We start from the raw sequence: 20,299 nt of genomic DNA on the forward strand, positions 1-20,299 counted from the left end.
TCTCTTATCTAAATAGACCAACAGCAATATTTTCTAAGGGTCTGCATGGGAATTGAGAGAATAGGACATAATTTTAACTGGTAACTGCCTATACTTACTTACTCCAATCCATTGCTTCCTAACTTGCACCCTCCTCTCTCCTTGTACCTCTTTTTATTCAGAAGGACAAAAACTGCTTCCTTCTTGCTTATTTTAAATTCATTAGACCATAGCAATGGCTTCAATCATCTCTTTCAAGTCCATCTTTTGTCATTTTTAGACTTTGGTTTATATGCTTTACCAACCTTTTGTCTACTGAAACCCAAAGCAGCATGATGATACTGAATGGAGAAGCACTAATGCTTTAGTGCACCATTTGAGTTTGGTAGAGAGATTTCAAATACTCAGGAAATTTCAAAGTCCAGTGTTTTGCATACTTACAGGGTTTAGGGATTGTTTTATTCAAATGCATCCATCATTTAAAAATATTATTGTTGTTTGGTGATGATTCCATTCTGTAAGAGATCTACAGCAACCTGAAAGGAGGTCATAGTGAGGTGGGTGTCAGTCTTTTCTGCTGGGTAATATGTGGGAGGATGAGAGGAAATAGCCTCATTTGCACCAGAGGAGGTTTAGATTAAATTTTTGGATTTTCTTTTTTGACAGAAAGGGTTGTAAAATGTGGTGCAGTCACTAACCCTGGAAGTGTTCAAAAAAACTGTGGATATGGTGCTTGAGGACATGCTTTATTGGTGAACATGCTTGTGGTCCTGGGTTGACAGCTAGGCTTAATGATCTTAAAGGTCTTTTCAAGCCTTAATTTTTCTATGGTCCTATGATCTAGTGCTTTTATAGCTCAAAGGTGTTTGTGACCTGCCTGAGACTGAAAAGAATGTATTATGTGTGTGTCTAAAATATACATACGTGTGCACTCTTACACACATACCTAATGCAATATATTTAGTTTCAGACTATTTAAGTAGGTAGAAATGTTTTACCTTTTTCCCCTATACAGTAGTACTGGCAAAAACATCTTGAGTATCACTGAAACAACCTTTTTTTTCAGGCTTCTGGCCGAGAATGTTGATCAGCAGTCTGTATTTCTTCTTTCTTTAGACAAGTGTATAAAAAGAGTAAATACTTTCTGTTCTTGGACTAATATCTTTCTAGTAGATAAGCAGTGCTTACCTTCAGTTTAATTTCAGCCGAAGTAATTGGCAAATGTAAGTATTCAGTTTGCATATGTTTGTTGAAAAGAGGCAGTGTTTTACAATTACACGTGTTAGAATGATTGTGCTCCTGGCCTAACAAAGAAAGAATAGAAGTAGAGACACACTGTCAAAGCCAAGATGAATTTGTCTTATTCATACACCTACAGGCTTTCCTCTCTGTGGTTTAGTGACAAAGGCAAGTTAGGAACTGTCTCAACCCGTTTTGTGTCTATACAGGTAAATCTCTGTCTTGAGTTAATTATTGCTGTAACTCTCAGGCCTGAAGTGCAGCAGATCTGCAGTCACAGTCCCCTCCTGAGCAAGTGCAGCTGCTCATTCCACCGCGCTCCCTGCCTGTGCTCGCTTCCACGGGCAGCTGCTATTCAGTGGTGCGATGGTTTTCAGTAAAACTGCTCTGCACCCTGCAGTCCTGGGGTGGAACATTGCAAGCAATGGATCCGACTGTGATCTCAAAGATTTCAGATTAATGAAGCTGATTTGCAGTCTGTTATTTAGGCGCTAGATGTCTCTGTGTGCTATAAGCACACCACACAGGCTATGTTTACTATGCTTTAAACAAAGAGGAAATCGCTAGAGGCAAAGTTAGTAGGGCTGTGTTCATAGACATACAAGTGAGTTATTACTTTGACTTCATCTGTTTGGAATATTCCCAAGGAAATAACAATGTTGGGAAATGCTTGTATTTCCCGAAGCATTTCATTGAAGCATCTTGAATACGATCAGGGCATGCTTTGTTGTTTTTTTTTTTTTTTTTTTTTTTTTTTTTTTTTTTTTTTTTTTGGTCTACTGGCTCATTAGTAATGAGTGTGGCCCAACCTTGCTGCGTGGAAATGGTGGGAGGTCCCAAACTTAAGAGAAGCCCGTTGTCAGATTTGCATTAAAGCTGACAGCCTGAGGTGCTCTGAGGCTTCACAGTCCCTCTTATACCCTATACCAATTGATGCTCTTTGCTGTGTAACAGCTTCAGGCAGGGGTTCCCTGAAATTCACATTTTTGGCTTTAGTTTGATTTTACTTAAAAAACATTAGAACCTGAAACAAAATTAAAACAAAACAAAACAAATAACAATCAAATCAGAAAGTGGAATCAGGTTCTCCAGTCGGCTTTTTCCCCTGGTCAGACTGCCCGGACTACAGCCGCCGTAAGTAACTTTGTTCAGCCTGCACGTACCGAGAGCCGCCGCGTGTCTCTGCTACTGTCGCCTCTCATGCGCTCCGGGTGTCCCTCCATCCCTCCCCGCTGCCCCTCCGGAGACAGCATGCTGTCTCTTCCCTCGCTGCCGCCTGGCTCTCGTACCTCGCGCACATTCCACACCGCCCAGGCAGCACCTGCGCGTTTATGACTGTGGAATTATTATTATTACTGTTATAAGTATTATTATCATTATTAGTAGTAGCACTACTAGTACTGTCGTTACTATTACTTTAACACAGACATCGGCATCTAACGGTTTGTCTAGTATTTGAGCTGCAAATCTGTTCTTTTCCACTCTGCCTGCAGGAGAGCCGTAGGTCAGGGCACGGATGCAAAGTACCCCCCTTGCCTCCTCTTGCCCCCCAGGCCCGGGTGCTGCAGGAGGCGGCGCCTGGGTCCAGCGGGAGGGCCAGAGCGGGAGGGCCAGAGGGATTCAGTCCCGCGGGGAAGGAAACGCCAGGCCCGGGCCGGGCAGCGCGGCACCCGGGGAGCTCAGAGCGGAGGTGCGGCGGGCCGGGCCGGGCCGGGCCGGGCGAGGGGCGGGCGGGCGACGCGGGGCGGCCCCGCTCCTCCCCCGGCGCGGGGGCGGTGGGAGCGCGGGAGGCGGGGCAGCGGCGGCGGGGCTCAGCCGCCTCCGCTCGGGGCCCGCGATCTGGGTCGCCCCGCGGGGCTTGCGGCCGCTGCCAATTGCGTAAGGGCGGCAGCCGAGGCGGGGAGCGGCGGAGTTGGTGAGCAGCCGGCGGCCTCCCTCCGTGTCCGGGGCGGGGAGCGCTATGCCGCCGCCCTGAGCGCGCCGCCGCCGCCCCGAGCGCGCCGCCGCGCCAGGCCCAGGTGAGAGCGCGCCCGGGCCGGCCGGGGCCGGGCCGTGCCGGGGCGGCTGGGGCGCGGGCCGAGCCGCCGCGCCTGGCCGGCCGGGCTCCGCCGCACTGGCCTCTTTTGTTCCCAGGGCCGGCGGGAGGGGACGGAAGGGGGGAGCGGGGGCGGCAGCCGCAGTCGGCGGCGGGGCGGGGAGGGCCGGGCGGCAGCCGGCGGCGGGCGCGGCCGCCCTGAGGAGCCGCCCGGGGGCCGCGCGTGCCCGGCAGGTGTGGGCCTCGCGCCGCTCCGCGGGGCCGCGGCAGGTGCGGCGGCGGGGCCGCGCTCCCGGGGCCGCGGCTTTGTTGGCGCGCCTGGTCGGATGCTGCCGGGATCGCGGTGGAGAGCGACCGGGCTCCGGTCCGCATCGCGGCGTGACTGCGCTGGGACTTGTCATAGGCATCGCCGAGTGCTTGGGCTGTCGTGGAGTGCCGTCCTTGTGACTGATAACCAACAGCTGCTTCACTTGCCCAGAGGCACGGAAGAAACAGTGAGAGTTGTACATCATCGCAGCCCCTCTAAGAAAGGAGGGTGTGCAGCGATTTGCATTTTTGCTACATCGCGGCTTAGGTGAGAGCTGTGTGCTGAAGATAATGCCCTTGTTTGTATTTAAATGTTTATTTAGTGAAACGGTTTCCTTGAAAGGGAAGAGATTTTATATTTCTGAGTATTTCGAAAAGCAGAATAGCAGCTGTAGCTCGACAAAGACAATGTAATGAGGGGGATAAAGTAGTACTTTATATTTTTTGCGGCATTAGTCTGTTTTCATGAATCAGAGAAAAAGATTTGCAGCAGCTTAGCTGCTGATGTGAAATGGCCCATGGGTAGCAGTAAGGAGAAGGGAGGTTCATAATTGTTCTTAGGAGTCTAACAGCTCTTCGAGGTGCTTTGTCTACATGGATCTTGTACACTGCCTGCACAAATCTACCAGATCTGCCAGATCAAGTGTGTTGGGCCTGCTCCTCCTTCACTCCAGCATCCAGCAGACTCTATGCAGGGGACTTGAACTAGGCAAAGAGGCCACAGAAGGAAGTTTTATATGTAAAGCATGAGAAATGCCCCCAGATACAAAGGATTCAGGGAGAAGAAAGGGAGTTTGGAGGGGAAAAGGACAAGGGGGACAAGCGGTCTTGTGAGGTCCATGCTAAAATGAGTGTCTTCTGGAGTTCAATGTATGGTCTCAACAGGAGCTGTGGTATGTGCTGTTTTGAGATGGGGATATATGTTTTCCAGTGGAACACAGCGTGGTTTTTTAATTACAAATATTAACACATTAACCCCACAATATTTTGTGGGGAAAGTGGTGTTAAGGATTGGCTGGAAGCTTTTAGCTGGTTCATCTTGTTGCTAGCTGTTAGAGACACTAACTAGTAGAAGATGTTGGCCCCAGTGTGTAAAACCATTGTTTTCAGAAGGGCCTGTGAAATCCTCTGAAGGTTTCCTAGCTGTTACAGGTCCTGTAACTGGAAGTTACCTTTTGGTGGTACAGTTCACTTTTCTTCCAAGTTTACAAACCAAGGGACCAAAAAAAGGTTGTTTTTCCTTTAAGGCATGAATATAAAAATAGGTAGAACGCAAGCTGTGGGACTACTTTGGTTATTTTGCAGCTTTTCTTTCTTTTTTTTTTTTAATTTGAGTTGATACATATTTGAGTAGCTTGTACTTGAAAAGAATTAGGAGGTTTATTTCCTTAAGTAATGACAGGGGGCAGTGCGATAGGTGCTTTTCAGTCTTATTTAAATACTTTAAAACAACATTCTTACCACCAAATCTTTGAAGAAATGTCTGCATGCCTTGGACAGTTGGGACTAGAAATGTTACTTAATTATGGATAACTTTAAATGTGCTTTAAATACAAAGCACTGTCATTAACTTCCTTTATTATATGTCCAGTGTGTTTCAGAAGTTTTATTAAACAGTTTTAGCATACTTTTGTATGTTTTGAGCTAAGTCCAGCTTCTTGCTGTGGAAGTCTTGTTTCCAGAAAATAAGCAGTGTCTCAGTTTTGTTTATCTTACCTGTAGAATAGGACGGAGCTGTTGGCTTCTTTACCTGTGGGAAGGCTCTGACTACTCTCTGTGCTAAGATTGGAGCTCCGTCTTCTCTTGATTCTGCCTTGTACTGGAGCTGGGGGTAGCCGGGGAGGAGAGGGAACCTGGTTCCCATTGTATGCTAGAGGCTGATGCTGCAGCCTCCACAGCTGTAAGGGCACACCTCTGCTCTGCAGCTGAAGGAGCTCCTTGGCTGATGGGCCACATCATGTGTGACTTCAAGGAAACTTGTCCCGTAGTGCTTGCGATGAACTGTTCTTTACTTTCTGTGTGCATCTATCAGTGATTTAAAAACTTGAGACAGAAATTAGTGGGAAAATTGTCACCTAGTAAATCTTGCTTTCTGTATATTAAAAAATTAAATCATAGGGATATAATCTGGAGTATATCTGTAAGGTTCATGCTTTGCATTAGTAAGGCTGTTCTGTAGAATCACTTATGGTATACATCAAAACATGATTAAAGTCTGTGTTGTAAGTTGCAGTTTCTTGTTTGGAGTCAAATTGTGATTAGACTTGATACATTCTCAGCTTAATTTTACCAGAAGGGATTTCACTATTGATTTAATGGAGGTATTTTTGGCAAGACAAATGGGAATGAATTATTTGTAGATGTGGGTGTAGAAATCCACAGAAATATTTTTGTGGAATACTAATAATGAGAAAGAAAGTGGAAAAGGAGTAGAAAAGTTGAGCAAAGATGTGAGGGAGAAAAGTCATGTATTTGGCAATATGGAAAGAAAATACTGAAGGCATTAAAGAATGCATACTTTAAACTTATAACTGATTTTATTGCTTTGTTGTGAAGTAGGTTAATAGAAGGGATGTGCTAGTAGCTCTTCTATCTTTTTGGCACACGGTATTAAGAAGAACATGTAGAAAAGAGTAGTGCAGTCATACAAGATGACTGGCTATACCTGGCAGTATGTTGCAGGACTTGGCAGTAGGGTGCAGAGTTCTTGAAGTTTCCTAGAATGGAATTCACTGTAGGTAAGCCAAAATAGAAGTGTAGTCACAAGTTCAGTGGAATGCATACCTCATGGTTAATTACAGGGCTTTGTTTTGCTGTTTGAAGATTGAGATTTTGCTGTTTTGAGATATCTCAACCATGCTGTTTGTGTTTTTACAAAAGGAAAATTATAGCATGCTTTTTCTTTTACAAAATTCTACAAACGTATCATGTTGCATAAGTTAAGTCGCTGTTCCTTTTTCACTGGGTTCTCAACTCACATAGTTCTGTGATTTCTGGGATACTTTAGAGCCATGGATTATGTTGGCATTCAGACATACAGTCAAGTTACTCTTCTTGTGGAAGAGTACAAGTACTCTTCTTATACAAGACTTTGTGCCCTCATGCAATAGCTAGTATGTGCTATGCTCTTCTGCTACATTGCCACAATTCCTACAGCAAAATGAAAACTGTACTATATTTCAGCTACTCTGTATCACTGTGGCATGTTAATGTAAGCGATCAGGTAAAGGTGTATTTTGTGTTGTTGATCGCAGCGGGCGATGGCAGTGGCTGAGTTGAGGGAGTTTTGTTTGTTAGAGGAGGAGAGGTGTTTTTGGAAAAGTGAAGGTGAAAGGCAGGTAAACGAGGTCTTAAAGTGTAGTAGTAGGGTGACCACATCACATCAGGCCAAGTGTCCATCTAGGCAATTACCTGGGGTCTGATGGTGGTGAGTAATAGTCATCTGGTGAAGCTACTGCATTGTGATGCTACTGCTTCCAGCTTGTGTTTCAAGGACTTCCTAAACTCGAGGCAGTGTTACTTATCCAACAATCCTCAACTGAATTCTCTTCTGCAATCTTGTTGCTCTCTGAACCTGTGTAAATTCTGGATGTCCAAAGCATATGGTATTGAGACAGATTCAGAGACTTCTGTGTCATGAAGAGTGCTTTGGGGATTCAAAGAGTGTGTTCTCACTGAATGTGATTGGCTGTGATTTGCAGATCTTAACTATTTTTTAATGCAGACTCATTTAACTTGGTAACAAAGGCAAGACAAAAGAATGTGGGTGTGCAGCTGCAACAATTCAGTTTTTCAAGCAGCATTTTTTTATGTGGTTGATGCACAGTTAAAATCTGCTGAGACAGTCCTTCAAGTATGCAGAATGAGAGGTGGCATATCATTTACTGAAACTTGAGTTGGACTGAAGAAAAAATTCTAAGAACTTAACAGCTTTGCCAAAGAAAGAAATCCACATGCTGATACAGGAGAGAGTGTGTAATTATGCTGATTCATTTTTAAAATATAACTTAAACATGACAACCCTTTGATGATTAAGTGACTATATGAGTATACTCAGGAGTGTTTTGTGTATGCCAATTTACTGAAGCTGAATATCGGATCTGATTCTTTTCCCCACTGCATGTTATAGTCTTTACTTTTAGATATGCTTATAATCTATTTATAAGAGCTTTTCTAATTTAGTAATTGATATCTAATCTTACTGTCCTTCTCTTTGGAGTAGGATTGTAGGCCCAGCGATTCAAGGTAGTGCCAGAACTCAACTTCACCTCTCTGAAGTGTTATTACCATTACATAGAAAATATTCTGTTTTGAAGTCCTAGGCTGTACGTGTTAGGTTGGAATTTGTGTTTTTCTAGAGACTGCAGATATCTGTATACCACTTCTTATTGTTTGTATGAGAAGTAGTTTAAATGCTTTTTCCTGATTTTTATTTGGATTTTTTCCTACCATCTTATTCTGGTTCCCTAAGGTGAATGTGGCAAATCTGTCACTTTTGTGTGAAAGCTGTTGACTTAAATGTAGCTGTTTATTTACTTAAAAGTAGGCTTGTACTCAGATGCATCACTGAGCTGAGCCCAAAGCGTTCTCTAAACTAACCCTCACACTGTCCCTGTGAGGCTAGTGACCACTTTTTTTTCTCAAGTTACAGGCTTGGGGCCCAAATAATCTGTGACTCATGCAGTAAGCTAATGACAGATGGGTGACTAAAATGCAAGTTTCCACTCTTGATCTCTTATTACACAAGTGATTAAACATTTCATTTCTGAAAGTGGAGCAGTAAAAATGATTACATTCATTTTGCCTATTTCAGCACATGCCATATTTCCTAGTGTGCCCTAGGATGTGCTGTATTTAAGTTGTTGATAATTCATGTGTTTCTGCATGGTTTCCTCCAGCAGAATATGCTATTATTTAAACAGTGAATGAAAAACAGACTAGACCTCCACCAGTTTATAATTTACAAAGATAAACTGTCAAAAAGAAACAAAGGGTAGGAAAGTAGAATTAAATGGAAATGTCAGATACTATTTTAGATACACTGACTACAGTTTGCTGTGGCTGCTAGCTTATGTTTCTTTATTTCTTGGGCAAAATCTGAAGCTACTACAATTGTACTTGAGCAGACTGAAAATTGCAGTGTCTACTGGTCAATTTAGAATTCTTGAAAGCTTGGTGTCTAGGAACTGGAAAAAAACATGTCCCTGCAGTTTCTGCAGTAAGATGTGTATCTGCAGCACTACAAAAATCCATAAGTTTTATACGTAAACTTTCTGCAAGATCAGATACTTCATCTGTTGCATCAAATGAAACCAGGTGAGTGCTGCAGAGCTAGTTCACACAAACTGTATCTGAAGGACAAAAAGCCCAGTTGTCATTGCAGCAGGAAACCATTTTTATTGTACAAATACCCTCTGGTCTTTGTCTCATCCTTAATGGTGATCTGCCAAACACCTGCACAGGAGGATAGAAATGAAATTCATGCCTCTTCTGTATGCTGTCAGCCATGGACATGAGAGTGGTTTTACTTGACCATAATTTTGTACTTATTCCTACAGACAAATGCTATTCCAGAGTGTCTATTTACCTCTTTCCCTTGGAACACAGTCTTTTCACCATCCTCTCCCCCTCACCTCATCATCCTTTCTAATCCATAGATAATAGCTTAATTGTTTTGCATATCACTTAAACATATGTAGTCCAACTTTCCCTACTTGTATGTAAGTTTGAAATTCCATCTGAACTGGAGAGAGGCTTGTGTTCTCCAAGATTTGACCAACTGATGAAGATTATTTCTATCTATAAGCCTTCTCTTTTACTGTAAATATAATGCATGTTTTCACTTCTGTTTCTTGATGTGTGGTACTGAAGTGGTTCTGTGTACTTTGAAAGATTTGGTTTAAGAAATATGGACCTTGCAATTTTACGTGTTTTCTGCATGCCAAGATATTGGCTAAAGATTATTAATTGCTACACAGGAAATTCAAAAAATCGAATGCAATAGAGCTTATTTTCTACGTTTTGTAACTTTTACTGTTCTTATATCTCTGTTTCTTGCTGATTTTTGCTCTAATTTTCTTCTGAAAATGCTGTGCATGGGAGAAAACTTGGTGGAGGCATGCAGAAAACAGCATATATGTCTAGATGTCAGTAGAGTTTCTAAAGGGTTTTTTTTTTTTTTTTTGTTTGAGATTGTTTCAGGCTGTTCTAAATATTGTGATTTCCAGCAGTTACTTAACTGTAGCAGTGCATCTTACTGTGCACATACTCTTTCCAGCTTTTGTACCTGGGTGGAAAAGTAGGTTCCTTCCAGTATGCCATCTGTTGTCTTAGTGAATAGGTGTAATTTCAGAATGAGGCAGGAGGAGAAAATGTGAAACCAGGAAAGAAGGCATGTGGGCACCCTGTCTGGAATTGTTCTTACTGGTGAGGTTGAGATTATTGAACTGGGGACTTCCAGGACACTTGAAGCATTGAAATCTGTATTTTTGTTGCAGTTGACCAGCTTGAAGGTCTACAAAGGTGTACATGTCATGCTTTAGGAGCTTGCCTGACATCACATTCTATTCAGTAATTGTTTCTTCTTAGGAGCTTTTTAATACTGAGTTCTAGTCCCTTTCCCTTTTCATGGGTTTCTCACTGCCCTTTGGTTTTATACCAGACAAGTGCCTCTACCAGGAAAGAGGTGATACAGAATCACTAGGTTGCAAGAGACCTTCAAGATCATCAGGTCCAACCCATGCCCTAACACCGCAACTAAACCATGGCATTGAGTGCCACATCCAGTCTTTTTTTAAACACATCCAGGGATGGTGACTCTACCACCTCCCTGGGCAGACCATTCCAGTACTTGATCACTCTTTCCGTGAAAAACTTTTTCCTAATATCCAGCCTATATTTCCCTTGGTGCAGCTTAAGACTGTGTCCTCTGATTCTGTCAGTTGATGCCTACTGAAAGAGACTGACCCCCACCTGACTTTCAGGAAGTTGCAGAGTGTGATAAGAGTGAGTCTCCTTTACAGTAGATAGAGATATCCTTTAGATAGAGAGTGAGTCTCCTTTTCTCCAGGCTAAACACCCTCAGCTCCCTCAGTCATTCCTCACAGGGCTTGTGTTCCAAGCCCCTCACCAGCCTCATTGCCCTCCTCTGGACATGCTCAAGTGTCTCAATGTCCTTCCCAAATGGAGGGGCCATAACTGAACACAGCACTCAAGGTGTGGCCTCACCAGTACCAAGTACAGGGGAAGAATGACCTCCCTGCTCCTGCTGGCCACACCATTCCTGATACTGGCCAGGATGCCGTTGGCCTTCTTGGCTACCAGGGCACACTGCTGGCTCATTTTCAGCAGGCTGTCAGCTGGTACTCTCAGGTCCTTTTCCGCCTGGGCACTCTCCAGCCATACTGTCCCCAGCCTGTAGCATTGCAGGGGGCTGTTGTGGCCAAAATGTAGGACACGGCACTTGGACTTATTAAACTTCATCTTATTGGACTCTGCCTATCCATCCAACCATTCCAGGTCTCTCTGCCGAGCCCTCCTACATTCCAACAAATCGATGCATGCTCTCAGCTTAATGTTGTCTGCAAATTTACTACTGTGTTGCATGGGGAAATATTTTTTTGTGTATGTGTTGTTTTCCTCCACCCTTTGCTCAGTCTTTTCCTTAGCGGCAATTATATACTCTTAAGACTAAACAGTGTGGTAATAGGTCAGCACTAGAGCTGGTGTAATTCGATGGCCCAGATCAACATAAGTGTGTTTTTTTTTCTGGTTTCTTTTCTTTTATTTTAAAGACCTGTGATCCTTAAAATGTGCTTAAAGAGGTGTATGAATTATGAAGTAAGCAAACATTCTGTACAACATTTTTAGATGGTGCAGGTGTGGGAGTTTATTAGCATGTTTGACATGTTTTATTACACTTAACATTTGACAACACAGAAGTGTAAAATATCTTGGTTTTTTTCTCACTTTTTGGGTAGTGTCATGTGACATTTTGAATTATTTGGTAAAATAAATAAGCCAGTTTCTTTCCAGAAACCAGCCCCAAAATGAGTAACGGATAAGCATGCTGTTTGCTTCCGAGTGCACAGTCATGTCTCAGGAGGTTCATATGTTGTACCCAGGTTCTACGGTGCATATGTTTCCAGTTTCTGACCATGTGGAACAATGTGGGCTTGTATGAGAGTGTGGTAGCAACACAAGTTAAAAGCGGCGAAGGAATACTTGAGGAGATGGTAGATGCTGCAGCCTGTTCAGCGGTTCACTGATGTCTGCATGCTGGGGTTTACTGTCCACATCTGTTTGCTCAGTTGCTCTGTAGATGTATCCATGCTTGCATATATTCACTGTTTTCACTTGAAAGCTGTGCAAAATAATCCCTTTAAATATTTTTTTTAATTTAAGGTGGTTTAAGCTGGCTTGACTGATATGACCAGTATGAGAAGTACTTGTTTGCTTGCTCATGCTGTAGGAAGGGGTTCATGAGCAGAAATCTGGATTGTGTGGAGTTGCATTACTCTTGCAAAAGAGTGATATGCAAATAATGCTGTCATCCAGCAGATGGGTGGCAATGAAATATTTGAGATACTCCAGATACATCATGGGCTGAAGCATCTGAGATCCTCCAGCTGAGTCTGTGGATTGGAAGCTTCTCTCTTACTGATGAGCTGGAAGCACATGCTTAAATGTGTCTCTGACTAAAAGCTGTGTTGAATAATGGATTTAAAATCTTGCATAATACTGTGTTGAGAGCTGATGTGCAAGAAGTTTGAGAGTAGTGAGAAAGTAGCATTCATAAATGGCATGACAGATAACACATTTGTACAGATAGAGCTCTGTATAAATGTTAGGTAATTGGTTGTATATGGTGTGAGAACTTGACTATTATTGAAAGCACTCTGAAGTAAGCTGCAAAGTAAAATACTGCATTATTCTGTGTACCACAATACAATTGCAAAAGTGGGAGATGTCCTTGTCTGGGACTGACCATCAGGAAGAGATGCCCAGATCATGAGTTCATTTAGGAGACCACAGCACAGGCACAGGTCAAAGGGAAATGTGGGAAAATTCAGGTGCATAGGAATTTTCAATGTGGTATTTAAATTAGTTCAACAGTTTGGGTATTTTGTCCTGCATTTCACTCTATAAATGCATTTGCAGAGTAAAATTTGGCTGTATTTGTGACGCACAAACTGTATTTTTGCAGCCAAATAATTGCATTCTCTGGTGCATAACTGGCCATGCAGACAATTACTATACATGCTTTTGTGTGGTGCTCTTTGAAGGCTTCCACAGAGTGGAAATAAACAAGCCAAAAATTTGAATCAGATTATCAGTCTGTCTTTCAAAAAAGTAGTAACTGCTCTATAGCATAGAAGACATCCTTTTTCAGCTAGAGAATTTCAAAAAACACATGAAGAGGGAAGGAAGTATTGCAATGGTTACTCCTGTTGTAATGAAAAATTGTATGGTGAGTCTTTAGAATGTACTGAGTATCTCCTTACTGGCTTAGTGTAATTATTTTTATTTTGTAATGGTATAAGACAGCAGTTCTGCCACCTCTTTCTCACCCATCCTTGGGGTTCCCTGTATTCTCATTTGAGTGAGACAGTTAAAAACCTTTTTCAAAACGAGGGTTGGGTTGCAAACAAAGCAGAATGCTTTGTACAACACAAAATATGTTTGAAATATGACAGAAGTGTATCCAATGGCTGCTGTAATTAATGTGGTTTTTTTTGGTTTGCTGTATTTTTTTTTTTTTTTTTTTTATTTCTTTAGAGGTCTGGCAGTACTTTAGGAGGACTTGGTGGGAAGAATTGTGGGAAAATTATTTTGTAAAACATTTTCAAATCTTGCATAGCCAATCTGGATTCAGTTGCTATAGCTGAGTAGTTTAAAAACTTTTTAACTGTCGATATTACACTATAATGAAAACTGTAGTAATTTTGTCAGTGTCACAGAAAAATGTCCTAACTGAAAAATTAACCAAGTTTAAGGAGTTGGGGTTTTAAACCATAAAAAAATAAAATCTCAGTGCTTGATCAGATTTCTTAAAATGTTTAATTAAGAAGCTAGTCTAGCATTGGTTTAGCTTACATAAATACTGTATTTGAACTAGCTAAAAAGCTCCATCTCTACCCAGCATTTAATACCACATCTAAAACACAGAACATACTTTCACTTCTGAGAGGTGATAAGTTGGGTAAAAGCACATGAGGTTAAAGCAAACTGTTCCACAGTGCCCATAACTGGTTGGGCAGTTAAGTTTGAGAGCAGAGGATTAGGTTTGTCAAAGAACAGAAAGAAGAATGCTGAAAATTAATTCATTATAATGAACAGGTGCAAGAAGCACTTCTGGAGGACTTGAAATAATTTTTGCACTCTGGGATAGCTACTCCAGTTAATGTTTCAGTGCCTTCATCATCATTGTGCATACATCAGGAGATGGATTGTCTCCCATGAAAGGGTAATCCAGCCTGTTCAATAGTAACAGCTCTTTTTCCTGGAAACAGTGAACTATCAGATTTTGCAGCATGTGGAACAAAAGGCTCCTTTGCTACTTCTCAGAATAAGATTACAGTTGTCACATTTCTCCTTCATCAGCGTGCCTGACACTTCAGAGCATGGCTCAGACTTCCCTTTGTTAATGGAACAGAAAGAGGATCTTTATACTCTTGCATTATCAGTAGTTTTTATTTTTCCTACACTTTGCTGTTTAATGCACATGACTTTTGCCTAAATCCCCTTCAGGATTTAGTTTCAAAAGTTAGGTTTCAGTTAACTGAAACTTGAGCATCCTTCTCTAAAAATTTCATCTGTAAGAAGTGTTAATCATAATGAGGATAAAAAAAAATTCTGCCAGCTTTGTGAATACTCTGTGCAACACTCTTGACTGGAAAACCAGAGAAAACAGTCCAAATGCAGGTTTATCTCTTAAATTATTCAACTGTGGTGAGTTAGAGCTGCTGCTGAGGATGGGCCAGGCAGTGATGGCACTGGTATGCTTTCCTCTTGGTGTGCTTCAGAAGAAAGATGGAAACAATACTAGTAACTGAAATAAAAGCAGCACTCACTTCTGGACGATAGTACAGAGATCTGGAGCAGGCATGTTGCTTCCAGGCTTTGTGTCCAAACCCAGGCATCTCAGCAGAAAAAAAAAAGACAAGGTTTGCTGAATAAGATGTAGGTGACTTTCTTATAGAACCATTCCTGATGTACCTTTACTAGCAATTGAATTTTGCTGTGAGTAAATCAAGAGTTTTCTGGCTCTGTGCACCACAGTGTATTAAAAGTGTTGACTAAGTTGCATCAGCATGACTAGAAATAAAATAGTATTTGGTATTTTAATTTAAACAGCGTTTGGGGCTTCCAGTGTAGAAGGCAGGTGTATCTTTTTCAGCTTCTTTTCCATAAGGGAAAGTGAGGAGTTTGTTTAGCTTCCATGTACAGAAAAAATACATTTAGACATTCTTTGCATAACTGTGGGGAAGCAGGGATTGCTACCATTCTCATTGTTCATCTGATTTCTTAATCTCATAATACAAGTTAACTGTGAAAATAGTTAGTGAAAAATACCCCCTGGAACTATGAAGAAATGGTCTGTTTTGTACTGTGTTCCCACACCACATGCTTTTGAGTTTAATTGTGTTGAAGACACATATGCTGTTCCATGCACTTATACCATGGCAACTGAGTAACAGATACTTTGTAAATAGTCTCAGCTTCAGTGGCTGTTCTTGACACATGTGGCTTAAAATTGCCTTTTGTTGTTGTTTTTTTTTTAATGCATTTTTATCTGTATTCTGAAAGCCTGTCTCTTGTTTTTTCTCTGTGTGTGTGTTCCAGTGACTTTATAACATGCAAGGCACTGATACCAGGGGGAGCTCCCCTGCATTCCTCCATCCTCAGAATGGGAGCAGTCACAGGTCTTCGGGGTACGTCCCGGGAAGAATTGCCCCTCTCCGTCCTCCGCCGCCACCTTCGCAGAGCCATGCTGCAGCAGAATTTACCTCGGTGAGACAGGAAGCCCAGACAAGACTCCCGTCTTTATCAGTGGAGCAGCACCGCCGACAGGCAGAAGCCAACAGACATAAAAATACTCTTATTTGTTCTGCCATTTCTAGCCTTTCACTTTTCGTTGCATTGGGGATTTTTTTGGGAATAGCTTCAAAATATGCTCCAGATGGTAAGTTCATTAAGAAAATCATCCTAGAAATTATAGTGCCTGTGAACATAACTCAATAATTCAGCATTGGGATTATTGTTGAAAGATAATGGGACACACACTGCGATTTTAAGATCGAAGGAGGCAGAGACTGGGGGCAAAGATCAGCTCCTCTTTTGTTATCAGTGTTGGTTTTATTGTGTATGGTTTGATTGTAAGTAATTACATGAAACAGAAAGGCATAGCAATAAATAAAGATTAGTGGTGAGGGGAGAAAGAAGCATGAATGTTTATAAGCATAATTACTTTTATCTGCAGAAGTTGTCTCATATGTTCACAAATTGTAGACAAAACTAGATCCTGTCTGTTTCAGCAGTAACTAAGGAAGATAGTAAAAAAATGGTGAAGTAAAAGAATTTAAAAATCTTTCAGAACCTATGCTAATAGTATGTGTTTGTTTTGTTTATATGCAAATTGGGCAGGGAACTTTTTTTATCTGTTAGCCTTGATTTTTTGTTTTCAGCTCATTTTAGAAAACTGGGCAACTTCTGTGGAATTTGGAGAATCTCTGAAATGTGTCAGTAGTTGTAAAGCAGCAACAGGTCATGTGATCACAAAGTGCACATCCCTCTAGCCAGTTACTCCTAGAAGATGCTGTGAGGTGTAGTTGCTAAATATTGGTCATACAGTTTGGAGTGTCAGTTGTTTTGATGACTTTGTTTGGAATTTTTGGCTTTTTTTAAGGCAGTAGTCAGGTTTCTAGAAGCTAAACAGGATTCTGAATTGAAACTGTTGGCAACTGTAATAACAGACTTGAAACTGTTGGCTACTGTAATAACAGACTTCTTAGTGGTTTTTGACATAATAATCAAAAAGATGCTCTTTCCCAAGTCAGTGCAATACAGGCTGAACAAATCAGATAATCTACTGAAGATTTCAGATGACAGTACAAAATAAATGCACATATCCAACTGAAGTGCTCTTGGTGGTGGCTTGCTGAGATACCCCCTTGGGTGAAGTTGCTGAGCTTTTCTAATAATTGTGAAGGAAAATAACAAAACCTTAGGGATTGGTAAATGGAGGATAATTTCTCTGTTATGATACATATTGCTGGCACATGTGCAGTAAGTACTTTCATTACAGACAAATTCCAGAGGAGACTGGAGGGTGACTTGCCAGTTAACACACTGAAATACTTTGGAGTGCAGCCAGGCTCTTCATGGTGCTGTTGTACAATAAGACAAGAGTTAATAAGAAGCTCCACCTTAATATGAGGAAGAACTTCTTTAATCTGTGAGTGACCATGCGCTAGGACAGATTTCCCAGAGAGGCTGTGGAGTATCACTGGAGATACTCCACAAGTGTCTGGACAGAATTCCATGCAATGTGCTCTGGGATGACCCTGCTTAAGCAGGGAGGCTGGACCAGATGACCCACTGTGGTTCCTTCCAGCCATACTTATTCTGTGATATTGCGAAACCCTGACACGAGAGAAACTCTGACAGGCACTAAGGAAAGCCTGGCTGATGTTTTAATCTTGCAGTATGGTTGTTGCAGAAACTCCCCAAAAGTTCCCCAGCAGGTTGAAATGCTAGTGTGCATAAATGTGCATAATAGCTCTGACCCAAGCACATGTGGTACTGCAGCGATCAACACCAGTTCCAGTTAGTTGTGCTTTTCTTCAGGACTAGTTGGAAATCCATATTGTCAGAACTTTTAATGGCTGTTTAGAAGGTAGTGGAAGGAATGTGACATTTGGTAGTTAATGCACGTAAATTCTAAACCGCTGTGCTTTCCCCAAAGGGAAGATGCTTCTTGTCAGTATTTCTGTTCCTGCTTATCAGCTGGTTTCTTTTTCCTCTTCGCTTCTGTATTCCTGACATCTCCTCCTGACTCATCTAAAGAGTCCTGAACACTGGAGATCAGGGAGAGCAATAGAAATGCAATTTCCTTCCCCATTTCCCCAGGCTTCTGATGCGAGGTCAAGCTGGGAAAACAAGCTGGGAAAAGTTCTTCATTCTTCCAGCTCTCAGCTGGACCTTACCCGGGGTAAACAGGATCCTCAGAAAATTTAGCTGCCAAAGTCTTATAAACTTCTGCTGAGAATAATATAATGCTGATAAGTTTTTCCCAGAGGCTTTAAAAGTTCTAGACATGGTGTCTAAACAAGTAGAAAGTAACTATTTAGTTGTTACTAAATAGTTGAGAACTGTTCCCTGCCTGTCTTTTTCTCCTGTCACATTCTATATGCTTCGTCCATGAAAGATTCTAGCATTGGGGGTTTTTTTTGGTCAGGATTCTTTGTTGTGAGAGGGATGGTGTACTTTTCCTCCACCGTGGCGTCTCGCTGTGTTTTCCTGGTCCCCAGGCAGCTCCGGCACCTGGAGCAGTACCGCTTCTCTCCGGGACCCGGGATCGCCGCGTGTTTCCAGACTCGGCTCCGTGCCGCAGTCTGGGCGGGGATGCCAGCGGATTCCTCACCACTACGAGCGAGAGACACCAGTAAAGAGTGAGGGAAAGTCCGTATTCCCCATGCGTGGAAGGCTGAAAGTCTTTTATTGTCGCACGGAGCTGCGCTGAGGCACCTCAACCCGCTCCCAGCTGGTGCATAAGGAAAAACGGCCTCGGGCACTCCGAGGCACGGGATTATATCGGGGGCAGGGTGAGGCGAGCAGGGGCCTTCCCGCCCAATGGGGAAAGGCGTCGTGGCGATGACGTGGACCACGGCGCCCAACGGGGACATGGCCAGGGCGGACCCTGGGTGCTGGGGCGAATGGGGGATGGGAATTCGGAGTGCGGGGCACTGAACCCTCTGGGCAGGATGGGGAGTGGTCACAGCAGTGGCAGCGGAAGCTCCAACAGTCAGGGACCCAGAGTGAACAGCCACAGAGTGGGGAAAGGGGAACAGACACAGGGGGTGTGCGAGGGTACACAGAACACTACTAGCTAACAGATCAGAACCCCTAAACTAAACCCCAAACCGTGATGCAACACTCCACTACTTGCAGAAATTATACTTTTCTCCCCAGCTCTAATAGAAGCCACTAAACCTGAAGGAATGCTGACCCATTTTTACAGAAATGTTTGAAGCAGAGGCTTGACTTGAAAAATTTTCAACATGAGTGCCTAAATTTGTCAAGGTCATCACTACCTAATGGTTTCTGGTCTGCACTTCTGTTTTTATTTAACTTTAAAGGCAGTCACTGTTATCTGTAAAATCTACTTGATAATTTTGGAGATAACATATGGTGAACTTCTAAATATTTTATGTTTTCATGCAGCCAACCACAATTACTAAGGGAGAATTTCAAAATACTTTTGCTAAACGTCTGATCTGCTTGCCAAAAAGTTGACCCCTGTGCCCCAAAAGCATGTTTCTGTTACAGGAGTGCCTGGTTCTGATTCTGATGGCTTTCTTGCTGGATTGTAATGTACAATAGATTTTAAAATCATAATTTTTTTTTAGTTACTGTTTTATAAGTCTTCTTTTTGATTCAGCAGGAAAATATATGTTCACTAGATCTTCTCTTCTGTGAATCACACTAAGCAGAAGTCATCAGGTTGCTGACTCATGGTTTCCTCACACTGCCCTTTGCTACCGGCCAGGAAATAAGTGTTTCTTCACAGTGCTTGTGTGTGTGATGTCTGGGGAAAAGGGATTAGGGACTCTGCATGAGTCAGGCAGTAGACTTACCTTTATCTAGTGAGTGCTCAGCAGTCTTGCTGATTGCAGCTCTCCTTGCTTTCTGGCTTTCTCTCATGTTGAATTACATTTTCTAAAAGCTGTCTTCATAGGATCCTCCCAAAATATTTTATATTGTTTTTATTTTCATAATACTATTTGTCTGCCTTCTGCCCTTTCTGCTGTTTGCTAATTTTTCCCCACTGGTAGTCAAACCTTGGTTTATGTGGCTTTCCTGGGTTGGGAGGAATTTGAAATGTGGAGAGTTAATACCAAAGGAAAAACATTTCTCTTAACAACACTAAGGCTGGCTTGTATTAAACTTGTGGATAGGTTTTGGTTTCTTTAGCTATTGCAACAATGGACTATTTCTGATAGCTTTTTGCCTCCGAAGTAGCACTTCAGAAGTGTGGGTATATTTCTTGAGAAGACAGGATGTGAAAAAGCTATTTTGTCTGTTAACCTCAGTTGGCCTGCTAACATGCTTATTTTGGCAACTTTTTGATTGTCTTTTGCACAGGAAAAATACATTTAATATGTATTTTTTTTATATTTATTTTTAGTTTTGATAAAATAATCCAAGGAATCTACTTTCCAATTTTTATAGTGTGCTTTCACATTACTCAGATGCTTAATTTGTTAAAGAGGTGTGTGGTATAAATACTACATTGCTATAACTTTGTCAGAAATCATACAAGCCTGTCACTTCTTGCTGTTGCCTCTCCTTCTCTGGCCTTGTAGCTTGGTTTATAGCCTGTGTATGCCATGGCTTTCAGCAAGGACTGCATATGTCTTTGCTCTTGTGTAGTTTGTAGCCTGATATTTAAGCTGACTTCCTAAGGGATACAAAGGTTTAAGTTAGATCCAAATGTCTCATGTCCTGGGAAACTACTCT

General features: G+C 42.2%; 1 protein-coding gene across 1 annotated transcript in view; it reads left to right on the plus strand.

The window, feature by feature from the left end:
• The first annotated feature begins 2,965 nt into the window (after positions 1–2,965).
• Positions 2,966–20,299, plus strand: part of CEMIP2 (cell migration inducing hyaluronidase 2) — a 52,544-nt gene continuing 35,210 nt past the window's right edge. Inside the window, exons 1-2 of the mRNA XM_068176403.1 lie at positions 2,966–3,236; positions 15,404–15,743. Coding sequence (XP_068032504.1) covers positions 15,416–15,743 — 328 coding nt within the window. The 5' untranslated portion in view covers positions 2,966–3,236; positions 15,404–15,415. The remainder of the gene's footprint in view (positions 3,237–15,403; positions 15,744–20,299) is intronic.

Source organism: Anomalospiza imberbis, chromosome Z (genome assembly GCF_031753505.1).
Source record: "Anomalospiza imberbis isolate Cuckoo-Finch-1a 21T00152 chromosome Z, ASM3175350v1, whole genome shotgun sequence".
NCBI lineage: Eukaryota > Metazoa > Chordata > Aves > Passeriformes > Viduidae > Anomalospiza > Anomalospiza imberbis.